At 36.5% G+C, this 22159-nt stretch overlaps 1 protein-coding gene and 1 pseudogene across 1 annotated transcript; both read right to left on the reverse strand.

Moving 5' to 3' along the window:
- Positions 1-8591: 8591 nt before the first annotated feature.
- Positions 8592-13960, reverse strand: LOC122749218 (succinate--CoA ligase [ADP/GDP-forming] subunit alpha, mitochondrial-like). Its single transcript, XM_043995473.1, has 2 exons — positions 13866-13960; positions 8592-9805 (listed from the first exon to the last, which is right to left on the reverse strand). Exons 1-2 carry the CDS (start codon positions 13958-13960, stop codon positions 8833-8835), a joined length of 1068 nt encoding a protein of 355 aa, XP_043851408.1. The 3' UTR covers positions 8592-8832.
- Positions 13961-18379: 4419 nt separating this feature from the next.
- Positions 18380-21082, reverse strand: LOC122749225 (annotated as a pseudogene).
- Between the last annotated feature and the right edge of the window lie 1077 nt (positions 21083-22159).

Genomic DNA, 22159 nt, shown 5'->3' on the forward strand with positions numbered 1-22159 from the left:
TTAAAATCAGGGTTTCCTTCCCCTAGGTGGGTTGCCCGTCAAGGCTAATGAGCCCCACCTGCCCAAAATTTAGGTAATGTAGTGCAATAGAAAGAATTTAGGATTTGGAGACTTTCCACTAAAATCCATTTTCCATGTAACTCCAAAGGAAATTTTCCTTAAGAATGGGTCCATAGATGTCTTTTTATTTTTACTGGGCAATGAGGGTTAAGTGACTTGCCCAGGGTCACACAGCTAGTAAGTTTCAAGTATCTGAGACTGGATTTGAACTCAGGTGCTCCTAAATCCAAGGCCAGTACTTTATCCACTGTGCAACCTAGCTGCCCCGATCCATGTCTTCTTAACCTTCTTCAATAAACTTCATTGGCTTCTTTTCTTGATATTTGTCATAAAATATAAAAATCTGTCTGGTATTTAAAGCTCTTCATAATCTTCCCCCTTTCTACCTTCCCAGTCTTCTTCTTCTTCTTTTTTTTTTTTTTGGTGAGGCAATTGGGGTTAAGTGACTTGCCCAGGATCACACAGCTAGCAAATGTTAAGTGTCTGAGGCCGGATTTGAACTGAGGTGCTCCTGAATCCAGGGCCAGTGCTCTTTCTACTGTGCCACCTAAGCTGCCCCCCTTCCCAGTCTTCTTACACATTATTCCTTTCCATGCACTATACAGTTCACTCACATTGACCTACTTACTCACTGTTCTACACAGAATTCTACTACTCTGGTCTCTGCACCTTTCCACTGACTATCCTTTCAAACATAATTCAAGTGTCACCTTTTATAGAAAGAATTTGATGATCCCCAATCCTTCCCCTAATGTTAGATCTCTCCCTCTTCAAATCACCTTGTATTGATTTAGTACATATATACTATATAAATTAGTCTCTTTTAAAAATCTCATCTATTTGAAGTCAGTGTTTTTTTTAGAAAATGTTTGTCTTTGTATCTGTGTCTATGTAATGCATATTGGTAGTTATTCAATAAATAAATATTTATTAAGTGTCTTCTTTGGGGCAGGCATTGTGTTAAATATTGAGGATGCAAAGAAAGGATAAGTTGGAAATAGTTAACAGAGGGATGAATTTGTTTCAGCAAAATTTAATGCAGCTAGAATAAAAAAAGATTGGCTATCATTTGGGGGAAAAGTTTCCTTAAATAAGTCTGGTGTTCAAGATATGTAGCAAATTGGGGGCAGCTGGGTAGTGTAGTGGATAAAGCACTAGCCCTGGATTCAGGAGGACCTGAGTTCAAATCTGTCCTCAGACACTTGACACTTACTAGCTGTGTGACCCTGAGCAAGTCACTTAACCCTCATTGCCCTGCAAAAAAAAAATGTAGTGGAAAAATATGTAGCAAATTGATACAAATATATTAGATGAAAAGCCATTACCTAATAGTCAGATGGTCAAAGGAAAGGACCAAACATTTTTGAAAAAAGAAAAATAAACTATTAAGAGCTATGTAAAAAAATGCTCTAGGGCACAGCTAGGTAGCACAGTGTATAAAGCACTAGCCTTGGACTCAGGAGACCCTGAGTTCAAATCTGGTGTCAGACACTTGACACTAGCTGTGTGACCCTGGCAAGTCACTTAACCTTCATTGCCCCACAAAAAAACCAAAAACCAATAAACAAACAAACAAAAACCAAAAAATGCTCCAGATCACTAATAACAAGTAAAATACAAATTAAAACAACCCCAAGATTTCATCTGTCCCCCTTCAGATTGTAAAATATTTCAAAAGATGGACATGGTAAATGTTGCAGGGCCTGTGAGAAGACTAAACTGATTTTGGTACATCTATGCATTGCTCCAACAACTCTGGAAAACTGTTTGAAAGTACACTGGATAAGTCAATCAACAAAGATTTACTGTGTCTGCTAGGTACCAGTCACTATGCCAGAGACTAGGAATAAAAAGACAAAAGGGAAAACAGTTTCTGCCTTCAAAGAGTTCACAGCTTTTCTAGGGGAGATAACATGTACCATCTATAAGTATGCAACACATTTTATACATATAATACCTATTTAGTACACAAATACATACATGTGTGGATATACATACTCTACACATACACATGAATATATACATATAAACATACATACACATATATGTCTAAAGTCCATATAGTACAAAAAGTGTCATTATAAATGGTTTGGTGTATATTCAGCTTTCCCCATTATAGATGATATCTTTAGTTCACATGGTATTACTCATCCAAAAGGAATGTACAATTTAAAGACTCTAGGAACACTAAAGTGTTACCAAAGTGTTGCTATTCCTTATATAGAGGACTCAATTTATTGAAGGTAGAAATACACACATATATACATACATACATGTGTGTATATATGTATGCATAGTTATATACACACATAGTTATTGATATTAGATGCAAGGTGATTTGGTGAGATCTTAAATTTCTAGAGACATTAGAAAAGGCCTCATGTACAATATGAAACTTTAGCTAAGCCTTGAAAAAAATCTAGGGATTCTGAATTTGGATGTCAGAAGGTAACACAATCCAATTATGGGCAGCAACCAATGCAAAGGCAGAGTCAAGTGATGGAGTCCTCTTGAAGAAGGCCAGTTTATCAACACTGTAATGTTCCTGGAGTATAAAATTGTATTTTCCTTTTGAATAAGCAATACCATGTGAACAAAAGAGATCAACTAGATGGAAAAAGTTGAATAAACACCAAATATATTATAGTGGCACTTTCTGTGGCAGCAAATAACAAGAAACAAAAGAAAGCATCCATGAATTGTGGAATGGATTCACAAATTGTGATTTATGAATAAAGTAGATTTTTATTGTACCATAAAAACAATCAATATAAAACTTGGAAATAAATATGAATTAACTCTGTGAATAGTAAAGACAACCTAAGACCTTAATGATGGAAAGGGGAAAAAACAGTAAGAAACATCAGAACTTTGATCAATACAATGATCAACCTGGGTGTGAATCCTTATCATATCAGAGAGGTGATTGACTATATGCTCAGTATGAATCAGATGTTATTTTCTTGTTTGTTTAACTATACTTCTTTATTACAATGGAGTTCAATTCAGTTAGGGGAACCCTTGAGTAGGGTGAGTTAGGGCAGGACAATGAGTGGATGAGATCACCAATAAAGAGTGAAAGAGAAAAGATGTCTAAGAGGAGAAATTTGGGAAATTTTAAAAAGAAGAATGATAAAAATAAATAATAATTAAAAAAAAAAAGCAAATGTCCTGTTAAGTTTACCCAAATAATCTTCAACACCAGATTCAACTACATGATGGAAGGGAAATTTTGAGGAATTGGGAAGAGGAAAAAGAGTTAGTAAAGAAAAGAGGGAGAAAGTGGTTAGACATGTAGAAGGAGAAATAGGAATGCATAATGAAATGCAAAGGATGTATTATCAAGAAAGAGGTTGTTCAGAGTTCATGGAAAAGAAATATTAAATAAAGGCCATTGGATTTGGCATTAGAAAGGTTAAAATGTGGCTAAATTAAAAATATTTATTTAATTGGAATTTATGGGAAGTTAATATAGCAATAAGTACAGTAACATGTATGTGATGAATACTTTCTAAGTACTGTGTGCGTTATTGTTCTAGACTCTGGGCATACAAAGTGAATGCAACACCACCACTTCTATCTTCCATTCTTGATATTAATTCAAAGATAGACTACCTTTCCCATTAGCCAGAGCTTTGCTCTGATGTCTGGTTGTGACTTCAGGATGATACTATGTCTTTAAATGCATAAGCTTTGGAAATTGGCATTATGTTGGAAAGCCTGAAATGGTACTAAAAACTTAGTAAATGTTAAGTAAGTGCTCATATATTTGGAATATGTTGAATATAGAAAAATTACCTCCTTCACAAGTGGCTTACTCAAAAAAAAAATATGCTGCTCTGGTTGATCGGGCAAAAAAAAGTCATAAAGCTTCAATTTCCATAATACATGGGAAACTAGCAAATATATAACTAAAAATCATTCTCCAAAGGGTAAGTAGATAAGAATAGTAATTATTGACAAATATATTATTTTTTTTTACTAATACTACTAACACTAACCCTATTAATAATAGAAATGAGGGGCAGCTAGGTGGCGCAGTGGATAAAGCACTGGCCCTGGATTCAGGAGTACCTGAGTTCAAATCTGGCCTCAGACACTTGACACTTACTAGTTGTGTGACCCTGGGCAAGTCATTTAATTCTAGTTGCCCTGCCAAAAAAAAAAGAAAAATAATAGAAATGAAAAATAGAAGCAGTTCTGTGATTTCCCTTTACCTCCAACTAATCAGCAAAGACAAAAAAGGCAACAATCAATTCTGCTGGGGTTGTGGAAAGACAGGAACTCAAATGCACAATTGGTGGAGTTGTGAAATGGGTAGGATATTATGAAAAAACAACAACAACTATTTGGAGTCATGTTAAGAAAGTGATTAAAATGTCCATACCATCAAGAACCAAAAATGTCACTACCAGGTATATATCTTAAAGAGATAAATGATGAAAAGAAAGATTTATAAACAAAAACATATTGATAGTAGTATAATTTTTGATTAAGACAAAGCACTGAAAATAAATTTGATGTCAATCATCTGTGAAATGACTTTTCAAATTGTATTTTATGAGCTTAGTATGATAAGTGATTTTTAAAAAAATGAATAATATTATGAACACAGAAAAGAATGGGAATAATGATATGACCTCATATAAAGTGATCAGAGTCATGAAAATAATATACATAATGAAAACAACAAAATAGATGCAAAGAACAACAAATCAATTAAAACTGAATGATATCAAATAATAATGACAAAACTTGACCCCAAAGAATTCATATAATTTTATTCCTCCCTCTGTTTCTTCACCCAGAATGGAGGAATCAAGTATGGAACATTATACACAATGGCTGAACTCTTTTGTTGTTACTGTTTTTGTCTGTTCATTTTCTACTTTTTATAAGGGATGTTTCTCTGGCATAGGGTGGTGAGAAGAATATGCTAGTAAATGCAAGTTATATAAAAACAAGAGATAACAATATTTTTAACTAATAAAAAAGAAAATGTGCTTCCTTTTGTATACTACCATCCACATGAAGGAGGATAAGTGGAAGTCCTTATATTATCTTTCTACATCTTTTGGCTGCTTGCCTGAAGTGTAGTTTATGCATACATTTGGTGTATAATATGGGAAAATTTCATTAACAAATGTACATGGGTTCATACATAGCACAGTGTAGAGGAAGTTGGTTGTGCACTAAATATGATGAGTCCCAGGTGCATGTTTTTTCTAAGGCTAGAAATGGAAGTGATTAAAGGTGAAACTGATTCTTTTAAGGAGACTTTCTATAGTAAATCATCATATAACAGGTTATGCCTATGATTTAATTACTTGTTTCCACAACAGCCACATAAATCTTGTTACTTCTCTGCCCAGAAGAGAAACTAACCAAATAGTTGGTAAGTAAGTTTGCAACTGCATCATAGCAACATAGCTAAAAAAACCCCAAAACACAAAAAACTTAGTCCTCAGTATGCTGCCTGATGGTTAGTCCACTAAGTTGCATGAATTCTTTCATATGGTAATAGGATTGGAAAATTGATTCCTGGAAAAATATTTAAAATAAATGTTAACATTAATTAGTTTTCTCTGAAGTAGGGTCTCTCACCTTTGCATACAGTAGATTCCTCTTGAATGTTAAATTGAATTATACCTGCCTATACATCATTTTGATGAACACTGTTCCTCTATGCTTTGGCAATGACTTACATGTTATGCTTATTTAAGATCTGGGAATTTTAAAATATATAGATTAATGGGTATATACTCTGAACTATTTGCTTAGATGTTGTTGTTTAGTCATTTCAGTTGTGACCAACTCTTCATGACCCTATTTGGAGTTTTCTTGGCAGAAATATTGGAGCGGTTTGCCATTTCCTTCTCCAGCTCAGGAAACTGAGGCAAACAGGGTTGAATGACTTGCCTAGGGTCACACAGCTAGTATGCATCTGAGGCCAGATTTGAATTCAGGTGTTCCTGACTCCAGACCTGGTACTCTATCCACTGTGCCGCCTAGCTTAGATGTACAATGTATTTATTAAAATGAATAACTTTAATGTTGTTATAGCCAATTCCTAATTTAATGTAGTGCCTTTAAAATGTTCTTCTTTATACACATAAAAATTTGACTACAAGTTTTGAACTGAGAATTAGATGATATGTTCATATTCACATTAGAGCTTTAGTGAACTTAGATCTTTTGTGATATGAATGTGAAATTGGATATGAATACAAAAAGAAAAACAAAACAAGTACAAGATGGCTTGTTGTCCTGACAGTGAGAATGTTAAAAAGCACTTTCAAATACTGTCTGATAGTTTAAAAAAATCCCCCAAACTTTGAAATAATTCCATCTGGTAAAGCTAAAAGATCCAAATAATGATTCAGAATATGTTATTGCAAATCCCATGCATATTTCTAGGTTAAGGAATATGCTATCTGATAATAAATGATTTTTTATACAAGGAGCAAGTTAAATTTGTTTAAGTATTAGTTAATTTGATTTAAAAAACATCTTGTTCATGACAAAAGTAGTCAGATTAGTGAGAGCTATGTGCCTGGATGATATTGCACTTTATACTCTCAAAAGACCTTGCCCTGTCTGGGGCTCAGCAACTACAAATTACTGGCTGAAAATTGTCATGAGATTTATAAGACAGCTACACGATGTCCCTATCTTGTTGACCTTTTCAGAGATCTATAATTGGACTAAGTGGGTATTCTTTTTCTGTCCTAATTCTTAGCTATGACAAATGGATAAAGAGATGACAGAACCTTTAAAAGGTCACAAAGATTCTGATGGGAAGAGAGTATAGCAAAAAAACAAGAAAAAAAAACATTTTTCTTGAAATAATCATCAATCACTAAAGTTTAATAATCAAGAAGAAAAAGGACTTCATTTTATTTTTATTGTTGCTACTTTGGGATACAGACCTCCACCAAAGTCCAACATCCAATGTTTTTTTTATGACTGTGAGGTGAAACTACCTTTTTGAAATTTATAGTAGAAGTTCCTGTAGACTCTATCAAATGGGAAAGATTTGGAGTGTGGTTCTAGCAATAGATTCTATGTCTGTTGTCTGAGAAATGACCTATCTAAACTAAGGAAGCTTGTCATTTCACCATCCACATTATTTTTTTTCTCTCCCACAAAAACCCTGGAATATTATCTACTCAGTAGTAGAGAGCTCCATTGAAGAAAGGCATGTTAAAAAAAGGCATGCTCATGTCATAAAAATTATAGATTCTCTGATAATCAAAGCATCTCTGTAGGATCTTAGTTTAAGATGCTTTGACTGCATCTCTCTAGTAACATTTATTTATGACTAGATATGTGGGATTAATATATAAGTTTGCTGTCAAATACCTGGGAAGAAATGATAATTACACATCTTGCATAGTGCCTTCACTAAATACTTTGATAGATTTTTGGGGGGTGTGGCAATGACTTGCTTAAGGTCACACAGCTAGTGTCAAGTGTCTGAGACTGTATTTGAACTCAGATCTTCCTGAATCCAGAGCCAGTGCTTTATCCACTGTGCCACCTAGCTGCCCCCCAAAGATATCTTTTTTTAGGGCAATGAGGGTTAAGTGACTTGCCCAGGGTCACACAGCTAGTGTCAAGTGTCTGAGGCCACATTAGAACTCAGGTCCTCTTGAATCCAGGGCCAGTGCTTTATCCACTGTGCCACCTAGCTGCCCCCTTGATATATTTGTAATATTGATATGTGTACTCCCTCAAAGATACAGATCACAACTTATATATATGGTCTCATTCTATGCTACACTTATCCAAGTCCTTCATGAATTCTCCTTTGGGAAGCTATTCCACACAGGGGTGGGTGGCTGGGGTCTTTCTATGGCTACCAGTGTAGCATACATAGAATCTATCAGAATCTCACTCTTTTTACATGAACAACTCACCTCTTTTGGGGGGACTTATATTTCTTTGATGACTTTTATGCCACTTTATACAAAAACATCCTTGATAATATTCTTTAGTCCATTTACTCCCACCATGACTTTCTATCACCTTCTGGGACAATTGCAACTATTTTATTTCTCAAAGATTGTAGTATTCCATGATTAATTATCATATAGTCTCACTAAATGAGTAGGGATAGGGACCACAGTTGTGATTTATTAGTATGGGGGTCTCCCAAGTAGGGAAATTTCCATTACCAATGTAAGTGTGTACTTACTTTGTAGTTTATGATATTGAAGATTTGTTTGGAGAATTGAGAGTTTAAATGACTTGTCTGAGGTTCCACAGAAACTATATATTAGAGGCAGTACCTAAAACCAATTCATTCTAATTTTAAGGCCAATTCACTATCCATTGCTCCATACTTCCACTTGAATAATATTGGTACTAAAAAGATGTAATATAATGTAATGCAATATGGTCTATCCTCTTCTTCCTGGTTAATGCTAGGACCATTGTCCACTTGGTTACACAAATATTAGATTTCCTTCCCCCCTTATAACAATAAGACAGATATTACTACTATTCCCATTTTACATATGAGGAAACTCTTTTTTTTTTTCAAATCAAATAAAAGATTTATTGTTTGACTATGATGTACAATCAGGTAAATACATCAGAATATAGGACATCCCGAACATCACATAGCGCTTCCTGCTGGACGGGAAGGCCGGCACTGGGCGGGCGCATACAGGAGGCAGACACTTAGTGGACAACAGCTCCGCAGATGCTGGCAGCGGCTGGTTCACATTTCTACAGTGATTCATTCCAAGGCTTTTTCCTCTCTCTCTCTCATAACATCTTCCTCTTCTCGAACTCTTTGTATATGGTGCTGCCCAGCTGGGCAGGGGACATACTGACAACCACTCCGGCACTCTGGAGAGCTGCAATTTTCTCCTTCGCTCCACCTTTCCCCCCAGCAATGATGGCCCCGGCGTGACCCATTCTCCTTCCTGGTGGAGCAGTCAGGCCAGCAATGAAGGACACTACAGGTTTGGCTTTTGGACCTGAATTGTGCTGTTTCAAGTAGGCGGCTGCGTTTTCTTCAGCGTTGCCGCCAATCTCGCCAATCAGGATGATCCCTTCTGTGGCGGGGTCTTTCAGGAAGACTTCGAGGCAGTCAATAAAATCTGTGCCATTAAAGGGGTCACCGCCAATCCCAATACACAACGACTGGCCCAGGCCAACTTGGGTTGTTTGATGAACTGCTTCATAGGTGAGGGTGCCAGATCTAGATACAATACCAATTCTTCCTTTCTTGTGAATGTGGCCAGGCATGATGCCGATTTTGCATTCCCCAGGATTGATAACTCCAGGGCAATTGGGGCCAATAAGCCTCGTCTTCCCCTGCAGGAGCAGGGCATGTTTGACTCGAACCATGTCCTGCTGCGGGATCCCTTCTGTGATGCACACGACAAGGGGCATCTCGGCTTCCACAGCTTCTTTCACTGCGGCGGCAGCAAATGGAGGAGGCACGTAAATCACGGACGCTGTGGCTCCAGTTTGTTCTTTGGCCTCCTTCACAGAATTAAAGACAGGCAGGCCCAAATGCGTCTTGCCTCCTTTCCCTGGCGTTGTTCCTCCAACCAGTTTCGTGCCATACTCCAATGCCTGCTGGCTGTGAAAGGTGCCCTGCTTGCCGGTGAAGCCTTGGCAAATAACCTTTGTGTTTTTGTCGATGTAGAGGTTCTGCCTCGAGGCCGTGTAGGCGCAATGCCGGACTCCGCTCTGCTGCACTCCCTCGGAGCCGAGATTTTCTCGATATCTTCAGACAGGCGAATCGAGAACAGGTCCCCCGCGAAGGGAACAGACGCTGTAGCAAGAGGGGTCAGCGCGGCCTCATGGGAAATGTAGTTTAGCAGCCGAGTCCTGGTTGGAGTGGCAGAGGGAACTGAGAGGCAGACAAAAGTTAGGTGACTTGTCCAGGGTCACACAGCTAGTAAATGTCTGAGGCCAGCTTTGAATTCAGCTCTTCCTAACTCCAGGTCCACTCTATCCATTGTGGAAACCTGAAAAAATACCACGGCCCAGGAATCAGCTGAAAATACGCAGCAGAACGCCTGTCACTTTCCAGCTTCCACCTAGAATGCCCGATTCTCCTCTGAGGAAACTCTTAAACAGCAGTGGTACTTTGCCCAAGATCACACAAGTTAGTGATAGTCAATATAAGAACACAGCTATCCTAACACTTCTTGCCATATCTTCCCACTATACCATAATTCCTGCTTCTATAAATGAGTAGGACATTAATTTTTTAAGTCTTTGAGTGAAGTAAAAATGTAAGCAAATTGATATAAACTAAGAAAATATTCTCTGGAGGAATCCTTTCATTAATGTTTTATACATGGCCAAAAGGAACCATTTGATTTCAAACCCAAAGTATCCCAGAATTTCAGAGTTGAAGGGATCTCAAAGGCTAAAGTCCAACCTATGTCTGAAAAGAAAAAAAAAAAGATTCGTCACTGTAAATATCTGACAAGTGGTCATTTATACTTTGCTTTCTGTAAGGGAGAAGATGTCACCTCTTAAGGCAGTCCATTCCACCTTTGCATGGTTATATAGTGCTGCTCCAAGTACTCCATAGCTACAGCAAAGGTCACTTGGGGATAAAGTGAAAGAGTAAGGTGAGAAAACAATTTTCCAAGACACAGTTCTATAGTTAAATATAAAAGCCTAGAAGAAAGAACTCTACCATATTTGTCAGCTTCCAGTATAAACTTCTTAAAATGGTGAACACTGTACTGTGAGAATCAGAAGTTCAAGGTAAGAAATAATGCAAGAGGACCAGATGGAAGGAATATTATTGAAGGAATATATTACTGATAGCTTGGACAGGTGAACAATATGGATATAATAATGTAAACTATAAAACAAACAAAAATGTTAAAGTAGTGATGAAGACTGCCCTCTTCAACTTAAAGCAATTAAATTCCTTTCAACAAATATTAATTATTTCTTCTCCATGAGGAATACTGAACTAGGGACTCCTGGAGATAGAAAATTTCTCATTACATGATCTTTGGCTTAGCTCAAGGTCTACTAGAGTGATATAACAAATATACAAAAGGGTTTCATAAAATAATGCAAGAAAATACTTGAAAGAGGTACAAAAGTATACCTATGTAAAAAGTGGGAAATTTTACTACTGTCTAGGAATCAGAGAGTGTGTTATGGAGGAGGAAACATTTCAATTAGTAAGAAGAAAGAGTAGCATTTCCATAAATGTGTGTAGGGAGGGGTAGGTATACTCATATATGTAGTAGTAAGGTGTTTAGTAAATTTTAAAATACCATATAAGTGTCATTCATTATTATGGCTTTAATGAGGCAGATAGGTAGCACAGTAGATAGAACACTGGTCCTAGAGTCAGGAAGACCTGAGTTCAAATTCAGTCTCAAATACTTACTAGCTATGTGACCATGGGTAACTCTCTTAACCACTATCTCTCTCAGTTTTCTCAACTGTAAAATGGGAATAATAGTAGCACCTACCTCCTAGGGCAGTCATGAGGATCAAATGAGATCATATTTGTAAAGTGCTTAGCCTCATGCTTGGCACATAGTAGTGCTTAGCAAAGCCTTGTTTCCTTCTATCCTTCATAAAATATGGCTTTAGAGCAGTTATAAAGAGGTAAAACTTAAGATTCAACAAAGATTCATTAAAAAGTAATATCAAGGGGCAGGTAGATGGCACAGTAGATAGAGCACCAGCCCTGGATTCAGGAGGACCTGAATTCAAATCCAGCCTCAGACCCTTGACACTTAACAGTTGTGTGACCCTGGGCAAGTCACTTAACCCCAATTGCCTCAACAAAAAAAAAATATCAAGCTAATTTCTTTTTGCAATGGGGTAACTAGATTGGTAGGTTCATAGAATGCCATAGATATAGTGAATCTTGGTTTCATCAAAGTAGGATACGGGACCCATGTGGGGCTGTAGCACAAGTATTGTGAGGCACTAGTACTGCCTTCCTTAAGCTCTACATGACAATATGTGCTGGGTTCATTATACAGGAAGACAGGTTAGTTTATTGAGTTCAGTATATGAATTGTCCAGTAGGTGGTACCCTATTTAAACCACCATCCCAAACTGAGTTATTCTCTTTGATTGAGACACCATTTCTAAGTGGCTGTATTATCTTCATTGACCATAAATGAACACTCATCCTGCAAATCCCTAGGTTGCTCCTTTTATACACCCAAGCTTAGGGGGCAATATTGGTGCTAAAATAGCTTTTATTAACCATTTATTACCCAGGTGCCAATTTAATCCAGGGAATGAAATGGATCTGTTTTCTATATCCTGCTGTGAGCCCTGATCCCATCCTGGATTTGCCACTCTAAGATCACTTCCCAGTGAGGCAGACAGATAGCGTAGTAGATGGAAGTGCTATCCCGATAAGAGAAATAGAAATGATTTCATGGATTCTAACATGTTTTGCTCACATTTTTTATTGTACATGAAGTAAACTGAAAGAAGACAATTAAACATTTTTATGGAAGTAATTGTCTTAAAATACTTTTCTCCTAGTCCTTCAATAAATTTGTTTATTGTCTATTACACATCTGGCACTAGGATTATAAAGAAAAAATAGAAAAAAAATTGTTCTTAAGGGGCTTTCACTCTATCAAGTGAGATGATATGTACATATGAGTGTATACAAAATAAATACAATGTAATTCGGTATGAAAGGTACTAGCAGTTTCACATTTCTAAAAAGCTTTCATGTAGCAGGTGCTACTTGAGTTGCATCTTGAATGGAATGAGGGATTCTATGAGGCATAAGTAAAAACAAAGAGCACTTCAGACCCAAGAGTGGGTAGTGCAACCATTTTCTTCCTATTCCTTTAGCTGTGAATAGGGGGATAATTTCATTCCACCTGCCTCTAACTAGTGGAAAGGGATGGATGGAAATGTGACTTTTTGTAAAGTCATTTAACCTCTCTTGACTTCAGTTTCTTCAGCTATTAAATTAAAGGATTGGATTAGATAGTCGCTAAGATGTCTTCTAGCTTTAGATCTCTGAGACATAAAGAAAATTTAAAAAGGAACATGTTGTGATTCTCTATATTGTGGAATTTCTACAAATGCAGAGAACGATTCATGTGGACCCCAATAAGAAGGAGCATCATCAGAAACTGCTTTTTCAGTTTTAACTCAGAGAACCAGAAAAATAAGTTATCAGGCTACAAAGAAATTTAAGAAGTTTTCATTATATCCTTGTGGACAAAATAGAGAACTCCAGAATGTATGAGAGTACAGTAGTTGTCTGAACAACTCTCTGAAGCATTTTGATTAATAGATAATGTCAACCAGAAGAAACATCCCTAGAGGTATGGTATAGTGTTCAGACTATTACCCTATCATAGTCAACATATTGTCAATGGCAGTTAGAGCAATAAAAGGTAGGATTATTCAGATTTCTGGATGAACCAACACCATTACAAATTTGCTTGTCAGAATCATGATTCAAAAGTATCTTGATAAGTTGGAACAATGGGAAAAATCCAGCAAGATGAAATTGAATAATGATCAAAGTATCTGCATTAATATATTAAATCAGTTGCAAGATGGGAGATACCTAAATTGAAAGCAGACCACATGAAAAAGAAAAAAAGTAACTATATACATTACATATATACAGTCAATCCTCAACATTCTCATGTGACTTCCAGATTCCAGCAATTTTATTACTCACCTTATTTTCACTTTTTGTATTGGCAATCATACACATTCCTTGCTACCAGCAATTGAGGGAAAAAAATGAGAGGCTTGAAGCCCACAAATTTGTGTAGTGTCAACTCACTTCTGCTATGTTCCTATACTCTGAAACCTTGAAGGATCTCAAATGGCCCATGAAGCAGACATCACTGATGGGTTTATTTAAAGCTACTGCATCCTTCTTGATCTCCAACACCATCCATCAGCTGTGAAGGACAGAATTTTGTAGGTGATGTTGAGACATTGACAATCTTGGTGTCTTTGGATAGTACTAACTAAAGTCCCAGGAACCTCTCCCTTAGTTTTCAGAGGGCGGCTAAGGTTTATAGCAGGACAGTATGTAGTAAAACATTCTCACACAGATGATGATCTGACACAGTGGAAGCTAAGATTTAGGTTTAAAAAATTAGTTTAAGACTTTTATCTGCTGTATGGTATTTAAGGCACTGTCAATTTCATGTGTTATAAAAAGTGAATATTGTCTGAAAAATGTTTTGAAATATTAGCACACTGGCCTCCGACTCTTGACACTTACTAGCTGTGTGACCCTGGGCAAGTCACTTAACCCTCATTGTCCCACCAAAAAAAAAAAAAAAGAGAGAGAGAGATATTAGTGCAAAAGATCATAGAATTCTAGGGAATTAACCAGTGAGAAAAATGTTTTGCATGTTACCAATTTTATTTTGTATTCTGCTTTATATAAGTTATTTGATGGTTATTGTGTTAGGAAGAGTGCATATTATCAGAAATTTTAAAATAAAAATTGTACGCAGAAAAGTGTATTTTCAGCAATCTTTAGTGAAAGATTATAGGTTTTGGTGGTCATGGGAACTTAACCTATTTTTCACAGGTTTGATGTATCAATATTGATTTTTTTTTTTTTGCGGGACAATGGGGGTTAAGTGACTTTCCCAGGGTCACACAGCTAGTAAGTGTCAAGTGTCTGAGGCCGGCTTTGAACTCAGGTACTCCTGAATCCAGGGCCAGTGCTTTAACCACTGCACCATCTAGCTGCCCCCTTGATGAATCAATATTAATTATGTTTGCTTTCACACCATTTCTTAGGAATGTTATCCCAATTAAAGTGAGAATTCACTGTAGATATAAAATGAGTATGATCCTATTTCTTAAAAAAAAAAGCTTATGCAAACTTTAGACTTGTTTACTTTCACAGAAATAGAGTAATCAGGCAAGGACTAGCCTCATTTAATGTAAAAAAGCCTCTGATGTCATATTTCAAATCAGAGGAGAAAGAAAGCAATATATGATAGATGAAAAGCATGATTTTTTCTATTTAAAAATAATTAATATTTGAATTAATTCATTATCTTAAATTTAATTTCTTTAAAATATTTTCTTCAAATATGTATATGGGAAAACTGACCAGAGAATAATACAAGGAGACAAGATAATCATGGATATCTTGTGTAGTGTTCTCTAAAAGATGAAAAATTGATTTTATTTCAAAAGTAATCCTATTAATCCATATTTATTCATTTATATATCAATATTCCATGGAAATCTGCTGCCAGTATTTTAATGTCTAAATTTTTAAGGTTTTCAACATTGCTTATGTTACTTTTTTGATCAAACTATGCTTAAAATATTTAAAGTTGCTAATGTATTCTTTTAAAATACTTTTTTATTCTAAATTAGAGGTCTTTCAAAAGAATGAAATTAGAGGTTACAGAAAACTTTAGTTTCAAAGTCTCAAAACAATTTGATTTCAGAGTAGTAAAAATATATGCAAAGACACAAATAGAAAATGCTCTTCAATTGCATTAGGATCAATGGAAGAATAAAGATGGAATATCAAGCATATGGCTCATAATAACAAATGCCTAATTTATTTTTATGTTGTTAGTTTTATTCATAAAATGGCTATCTTACCTGGTATGAAAGGGTTTCAGGACAAAAAAGAAAAGGAAAAAAAAAGAATAACAGTTTGAATTGGTAAAAAAAAATATGTTGAACTTCAATTAATTCAAACATGTAGGTTAAAAGTCGGGGGCCTCCTTAATAATAGATTTAAAGCTGAATGGTATCTTTTTTTTTTTTTAAGTGAGGCAATTGGGGTTAAGTGACTTGCCCAGGGTCACACAGCTAGTAAATGTTAAGTGTCTGAGGCCAGATTTGAACTCAGGTACTTCTGAATCCAGGGCCAGTGCTCTATCCACTACGCCACCTAGCTGCCCCTGAATGGTATCTTAAAGGTCACCTCTTTCAACACTACTTTACAGGGGAGGAAACTGAAATTCCAAAAAGTTGAGACTTTCTGCAAGTCATGCATATAACACATAACAGAATTGGGTTTCAACCCTGGTTTTCTGGGACCAAATCCAACATGACTCATGATGTCAGGCTGCCTTTAGATACAACATTAAGAGAATTAACTAGTCATTGCAAAGCTGCTGCCATTTTGGAAAAATGATGCAATCCTGTCAAAGTGTTAGAGAATAATAAAAAGGGGAACAGTAGCATCTTTATTTCAGGGATGATCCAGTTTATAGGTTGTCTTATCAGTACATATTTTCAGAGAGCTGAAAGCCATAAGACAGGCTAGAATAAGGATATGGTTATGGATATACTTATGAGCTAAGTGAAAGTAAGTAGAAGTTTAGAGAAAATAAAATGCTGGTTTGGAAATGTCAGTCATTATGGTAATTTGCATGAATTAGGGGCAGGAAAAACTTGATTCAAACCCAACCTCTAACATTCACTAGCTCTGTGATTCAGAGCAAGTCACCTGACCACCCAGTTTTGGGTAAGTCTCTAAGAATCCAAGAAATTAATGGGTCACCAGGGATTGCGATCTACCAAGGACTAGTTTTCACCCATGGCTCTCTATCTTCATGCCTCCTTTTATTAAAATTTTTAAAGCTTTTTCTGTCAATATAAGTAAGGGGTTAGTTATGTTCTAGAAATAGGATTTTAAGTTATTAACCCCACATATTTGGTGGTATGTGGGAGGAAGGGCAAGAATGCCTAGAGCAGATAAGGCACTCCAGCAAATCTCTCCTCTCCAAAATATCTCTTTTCTGCATTTTGGAAATGTAAGATTACTTTGAGTTAATACATTCTCCATTTAAAATATAAATAATCCTCAAGAGAGATAATCATATTGTTTATTTATGACTTATTATGAATTATGTAAAGAAAAGACATGGCTTGGTGCATAGAGATCCATTCTTGTAGACAGAAAGACCTGGGGTCATGGCCTGACTTTGACATTTGACATTGCTACGATCATGAGCAGTGCTCCTAGCAACTCCTAACAGGATTCTTAACCTGGAGTCCAGTAAGTGTGTTATTTTTAACCTTTTGAAACCTGTATCACAAATTAATTAATTTCATTTATAATCTTATATATTTTATTTTATGCATCTAAAATATTATGTTGAGGGGTCCAACAGGTTCATTAGATTACAACAGGTTTCCATGAACCAGAGTTGAAGAACTTCTTAGATTACATAATTGCATAGAAGGTACTAATCTATGTTGGTAGAGGGAAGGTTCTCTTTCAGGGGGTCTCTATAACAATGAATTAATAGGTAAATTCCCTGTGATAATAGACTAGCTTGCCTCCCAATAGAAAACTGAGAATAGTCACATAAACTAGAGAGAATACAGAATTATCATGGGCTACCTTCTGGGTAACAGTCAAAGGGTACCCAGAGGTAGTAGAAGAGTAATTAAAAGATGTGGAGAAATACCACAAGACAGATAGGCCTTATTCTATCATTTTGTCTATGAACAACAGCTGCCATAATGGTCACTGAAAATCATCTTCTGTTTCCTTTGGTATATCTATTAGGGAGATTGACAATGATTCCTTAAAATTTATCATCAAGGAACCAGAACTTTTTGGAATAGGAAAAAAATAATTAAAGTATCACAAAAAGGTTTAAAACTGTAAGGGATCTTTGGAGAGCAACTGAGCCCAGCCAGGCAAACTGACTTTCTGGGACTCAGACACAACTAGTTATGGGATCCTGGAGAAGTCATTTAATATCTTCCTGCCTCACTTTTCTCAATTATGAAACAGGGACAATAATATTTTACTCCAAGGGTTGTTTTGAAGAACAAATGAGATATTTGTAAAGCACAGCATAGTTCCTGGTGCATAGTAGTAACTTAATAAATACTTGTCTCCTTCCTTTCTTCCTGAACTAGTCAAACCAGTGCTTTATCAGCCCTAAATGGTCATAAACCCTAGCTTAGCTATAGAATCATGACTTTTTGTTTCGTTTTGGGGGGGGGGGTTGGTGAGGCAATTGGGATTAAGTGACTTGCCTAGGGTCACACAGCTAGTGTTAATTGTCTGAGGCTGGATTTGAACTCAGGTCCTCCTGACTCCAGGGCTGGTGCTCTATCCACTGTGCCACCTAGCTGCCCCGAATGATGACTTTTTGGAGATGACTGTGAATTGAATTAATCTAATAAATAATAATAATAATAATAGCTTTTTTCATCAGTACCAAGTCACTTTATTGGGATGTAAATGGTGGTAGGTTTTTGGTACAGATTATGAAAAGGTCAGATGACCAAAAAATGCATGCACTGAAAGACAGGAGGAGAGGTGCCCACAGTTCCCAGGTGTGGGGGAAGCAGCCAGGTGTCACTTTGACAAGCCAAGGGTGTGCTTGTCAAAAAGATATTCTGCCATGCCAGAATTGGGGCACCTATTTTGCACAGTTTGGTTACATGAGCACCCAGTTGTTTGATGGACTTTATCTGTTTGTCCAGGTAGTGGGTTTTGATGGAATCACATAAATGGAGGTCGTTTTTGTCAGTTGCCAGCTTGTGAGGTTCCAGTAACGACTGATTGACATTTTTTCTAAGTGCAGAGCACACTCCACTGTGTTCAGTCCACTCTCCCAGTCTTTGAGGTCTGGTTTCTTGATATCTTGCAGGAAGATGTAGCCACCATGTTGGTTCTGTAGTTTCATCAGCTTCTCAGCATGCTCCTGCTCCTCATGGGGCTGGTTTATGAAATACTTGGCAAAGTTCTTCAGGGCCACATCATCTCAGTAGAAGTAGTAAGACATAGACAGGTAGAGGTAGGAGGTGTAGAGCTCCAGGTTGATCTGCTGGTTGATGGTAGCCTCAGAGTCCTAGTGGTAGTTCTGTCGCACCTGAGAGGGAGACTAGGTAGTCAAGGTGGCAGAGATGGTGGAGGCAGCTTAGACGAGGAGGCGACTGCAGCTGGGGCTAGGGCAGCTGAGGTGGATGGCTGCTGCTCCTCGAAAGATAGGATGGAGAAGTATTGGTTAGTGGAGGTGAAGGTGGAGAGGTGGTTAAGGGCAGAATTAAGCAGCGGTTCCGTTCAAGAACTGTTGAAGCAGGAAACCATAGCAATTCCCCTTCCCTGTGCTTCCGGCTTATATTTTTAGTGTATGTTACTGTTTGCAAAATACTTTACATACATTCTCTCTTTTGTTCCTCACATCAATCCTATTGTTATATCTCCTTTATAGATTTTGAAACTGAGGTTCAGTGGAGTTGTTACTTGAACAGGCTCATCAGCTTGTAAGTCTCTGAGGCAAGGTATTCATTCAGTCAAGTCTTCCTGACACCAAGTCCACCATTCTTTCCATTGCTATGCATGACTTTACCAATGTAGCCTCCCAACCAAGCTCCTCATGTCAAATATGAGGAAACTGAGGCTTATCGATGTGAAGCAAGCTTCCCCTAGGGCAAGCAGCGTATGCACAGCAAGGACAGGATCTAATCCAGGTCTTCTGATCCCCAGTGCTATGCTTTCTCCTCACACTAAACTGACTCATGTCTGAGTGTCTTCTGAGTAATTCCATTTTGCTTTCAAACACAGGTACGAAGAGAGGCATTGGGGAAAATAGATTGTCGTCACACTGTGATTTAAAAAGCATCAAAAAAATCATCTGTCATAAAAGACCTCATTCTATCTGCCTGACCATTCTGGGATGCTTATATACCAGTTGCTAATTAATGGTTTTTACCTTTATTCTTGTGACTGCACCCCAAACACCTGACATACCTCACCAGTCTGAGGAAAGAGAAGCTTGGAGCTCCACTTTGGAGCTATTTCATTTGTGTTTGATCCACAATACTGATGCTGGTGATAATACTTAATGAAAGTGGTGCTAACCGTATTCAGTAAAGAACCACCTAGCATAAAATAAGATGAAAAATAGAAGGGCCTAATCTTTATTTTTCTAATCAGAGTTAATACCTACTTTTCATTCTTAATTTAAGAGGCAGGTGAGAAATATCATATGAGGTAGTTTTCATAGCTGATTATTGGAGTAAAACTAAGTTAACCTAATAAAGGGCTTATTGTTCCTTATTTTTTGTTATTCTTGACCAAAAAGGTCTTGGAATGAGATATTTACTAGAACATCATAAGATGCTGATTAAATAAATCTATAACAGTGACATTTGAATGTCTGGTTCTGAAGCAATTAGAAACAATAGTTAGAAATAATTTTATTTATGATAATTCCAATATTTTTATGGTATTTTTCTCTCCTATAATTATTATGAAAGCCTCTCATATTGCAAATGACTGAATAAAGTAGTAAGACAGAAAAAAGAACCATTAGGGTTGGTTTAATAACCTTAGCTATCAAACTCATTGTAAGTAACTGGGAAAGCTTCAATTCAGATCTGGTTTGTAGAGTGATTAAGTATGATTTGAATGATTTTCTGGTTTGAAAAAAATGGAACTAAAAGAAAATTTTGCAAAATGGAAATAGGAAAGCATATCATACCGAAAAAAAAATGTTTCAACATTTAACTACCCATGGTGAGAAAATTAAATTTCAATGAGAACATATGGTTTGTAGACTATTTGAACATTTCGGGGGATACTACTGAAATGAATTATATCACTGCCATATTTATCATTGATTTCTTTTAATTACAAATTTGTATTAATATGTAAGTTCTTATATATACACATTTAATAGACAATGAGTCAAAAATGATAGAATTATAGAAATACTAGAATTGGAAGGAATCATAGAGATATTAGTCTCCATGTAATGTCAGAACTGGGAATATTTCTAGGCATTATATAAAACATGAGTTCTTAACCTTTGTTGTGTCATGAAAACCTTTCTCCATCTGGTCAAGCCTGTAAGTTTCCATGATACAACAAATGCTAAGAACCCATGATTTAGATAATGTCTAAGAATACATAGATCTGACACCAAATGCTAAATTTCTGTTAGAAGGTAGTAAAAGTGATGTAATAATAAATTAAAAATAATTAGTAAGTATACACTACATTAATTTATTTGTTATTTCAATTTATAATAAAATAATTTACTCTCCCATTCATGCTCCCAAAAATTTATTCATAGACTCCTTAGAAATCTATGGATCTTACATTAAAGAACTTTGGTCTAGAGGACATCTCCTCCTTTCTATTCATTCATTCATTCTTCTATCCGTCTATCCATCCATCTATCTATCTATCTATCTATCTATCTATCTATCTATCCATCTATCCATCTAATTAGTTAATTTGGAGGCAATCCAGGTTAAGTGACTTTCCCAACTAGTAAGTGTCTGAGACCAGATTTGAATGCAAGTCCTCCTGACTCCTGGTACTCTATACACTGTGCCACCTAGCTGCCCCTACTCTTTTTAAAATGAGGAAATTGAGATCCAAATAGGTGAAGTAATTTGTCAAAGATAAAAAAGCTAGTAAGTGGGAGAAGCAAGTAATGACTAGAGGGCCAGTGTTCTTTTCACTAGACAACTATTCAAATTTCCCTATTTCTTCAAGGAGGACCTGAGGCACAGAAAGTTGTAATCATTTGCCCAACATTACATATAGCACTTAATGCCATTTGTAGCTAACTGAAGGATGGGTTAGATAAGAAAGCACATTGTGGAGAACATTCTTCTTTCCCTTTTCAAACATTTTAATGCAAGTGAAATATTAAATAAATAATGATTGAAAACAGTGCCACTAGGTGTAGGCAGAAAGAGGAATAATAGTGGAAAGTGGGGGATATATATCTGAGCAATAATACTGATTTGTGTGGCAATATCAGCAACATGTATTATATGATAATGATACTATATCTTTTCTCTCCTTCTTCCCTAACATAATAAGTCTCTGGGTAGCTCCATGGGCCTGGTTTTCACAATGAACATTTTCAGAACATTTTCAGCTTGAAGTGGAGGAATCTTGGGGTAGCACAATCAATTTCAGTGGAAACCTGAGGTCAAGGGTAGAGACAAGATGGTAGAGAAACAGCTGTGACTCTCTGAGCTCCCAACAAATCCATCCACATACTTCCAAAAAATGCCATAAGACAACTCCTAGAGCTGAAAAACCCACAAAAGAACAGAGTGAGACTATTTTCCAGCCAAAGACAGCTTAAATAGGCAGCATGGATCATCTGCT

Source organism: Dromiciops gliroides, chromosome 1, assembly GCF_019393635.1.
Source record: "Dromiciops gliroides isolate mDroGli1 chromosome 1, mDroGli1.pri, whole genome shotgun sequence".
Lineage (NCBI taxonomy): Eukaryota > Metazoa > Chordata > Mammalia > Microbiotheria > Microbiotheriidae > Dromiciops > Dromiciops gliroides.

Excerpts from the sequence above, each read along its gene's own strand:
- LOC122749218 (XM_043995473.1), bottom strand. The coding sequence starts at position 13,960 with ATGGTGTTGGAGATCAAGAAGGATGCAGTAGCTTTAAATAAACCCATC. Across the intron at positions 9,806-13,865 it reads AGATCCTTCAAGGTTTCAGA|ATATCGAGAAAATCTCGGCT; the intron begins GTATAGGAACAT and ends GCCTGTCTGAAG.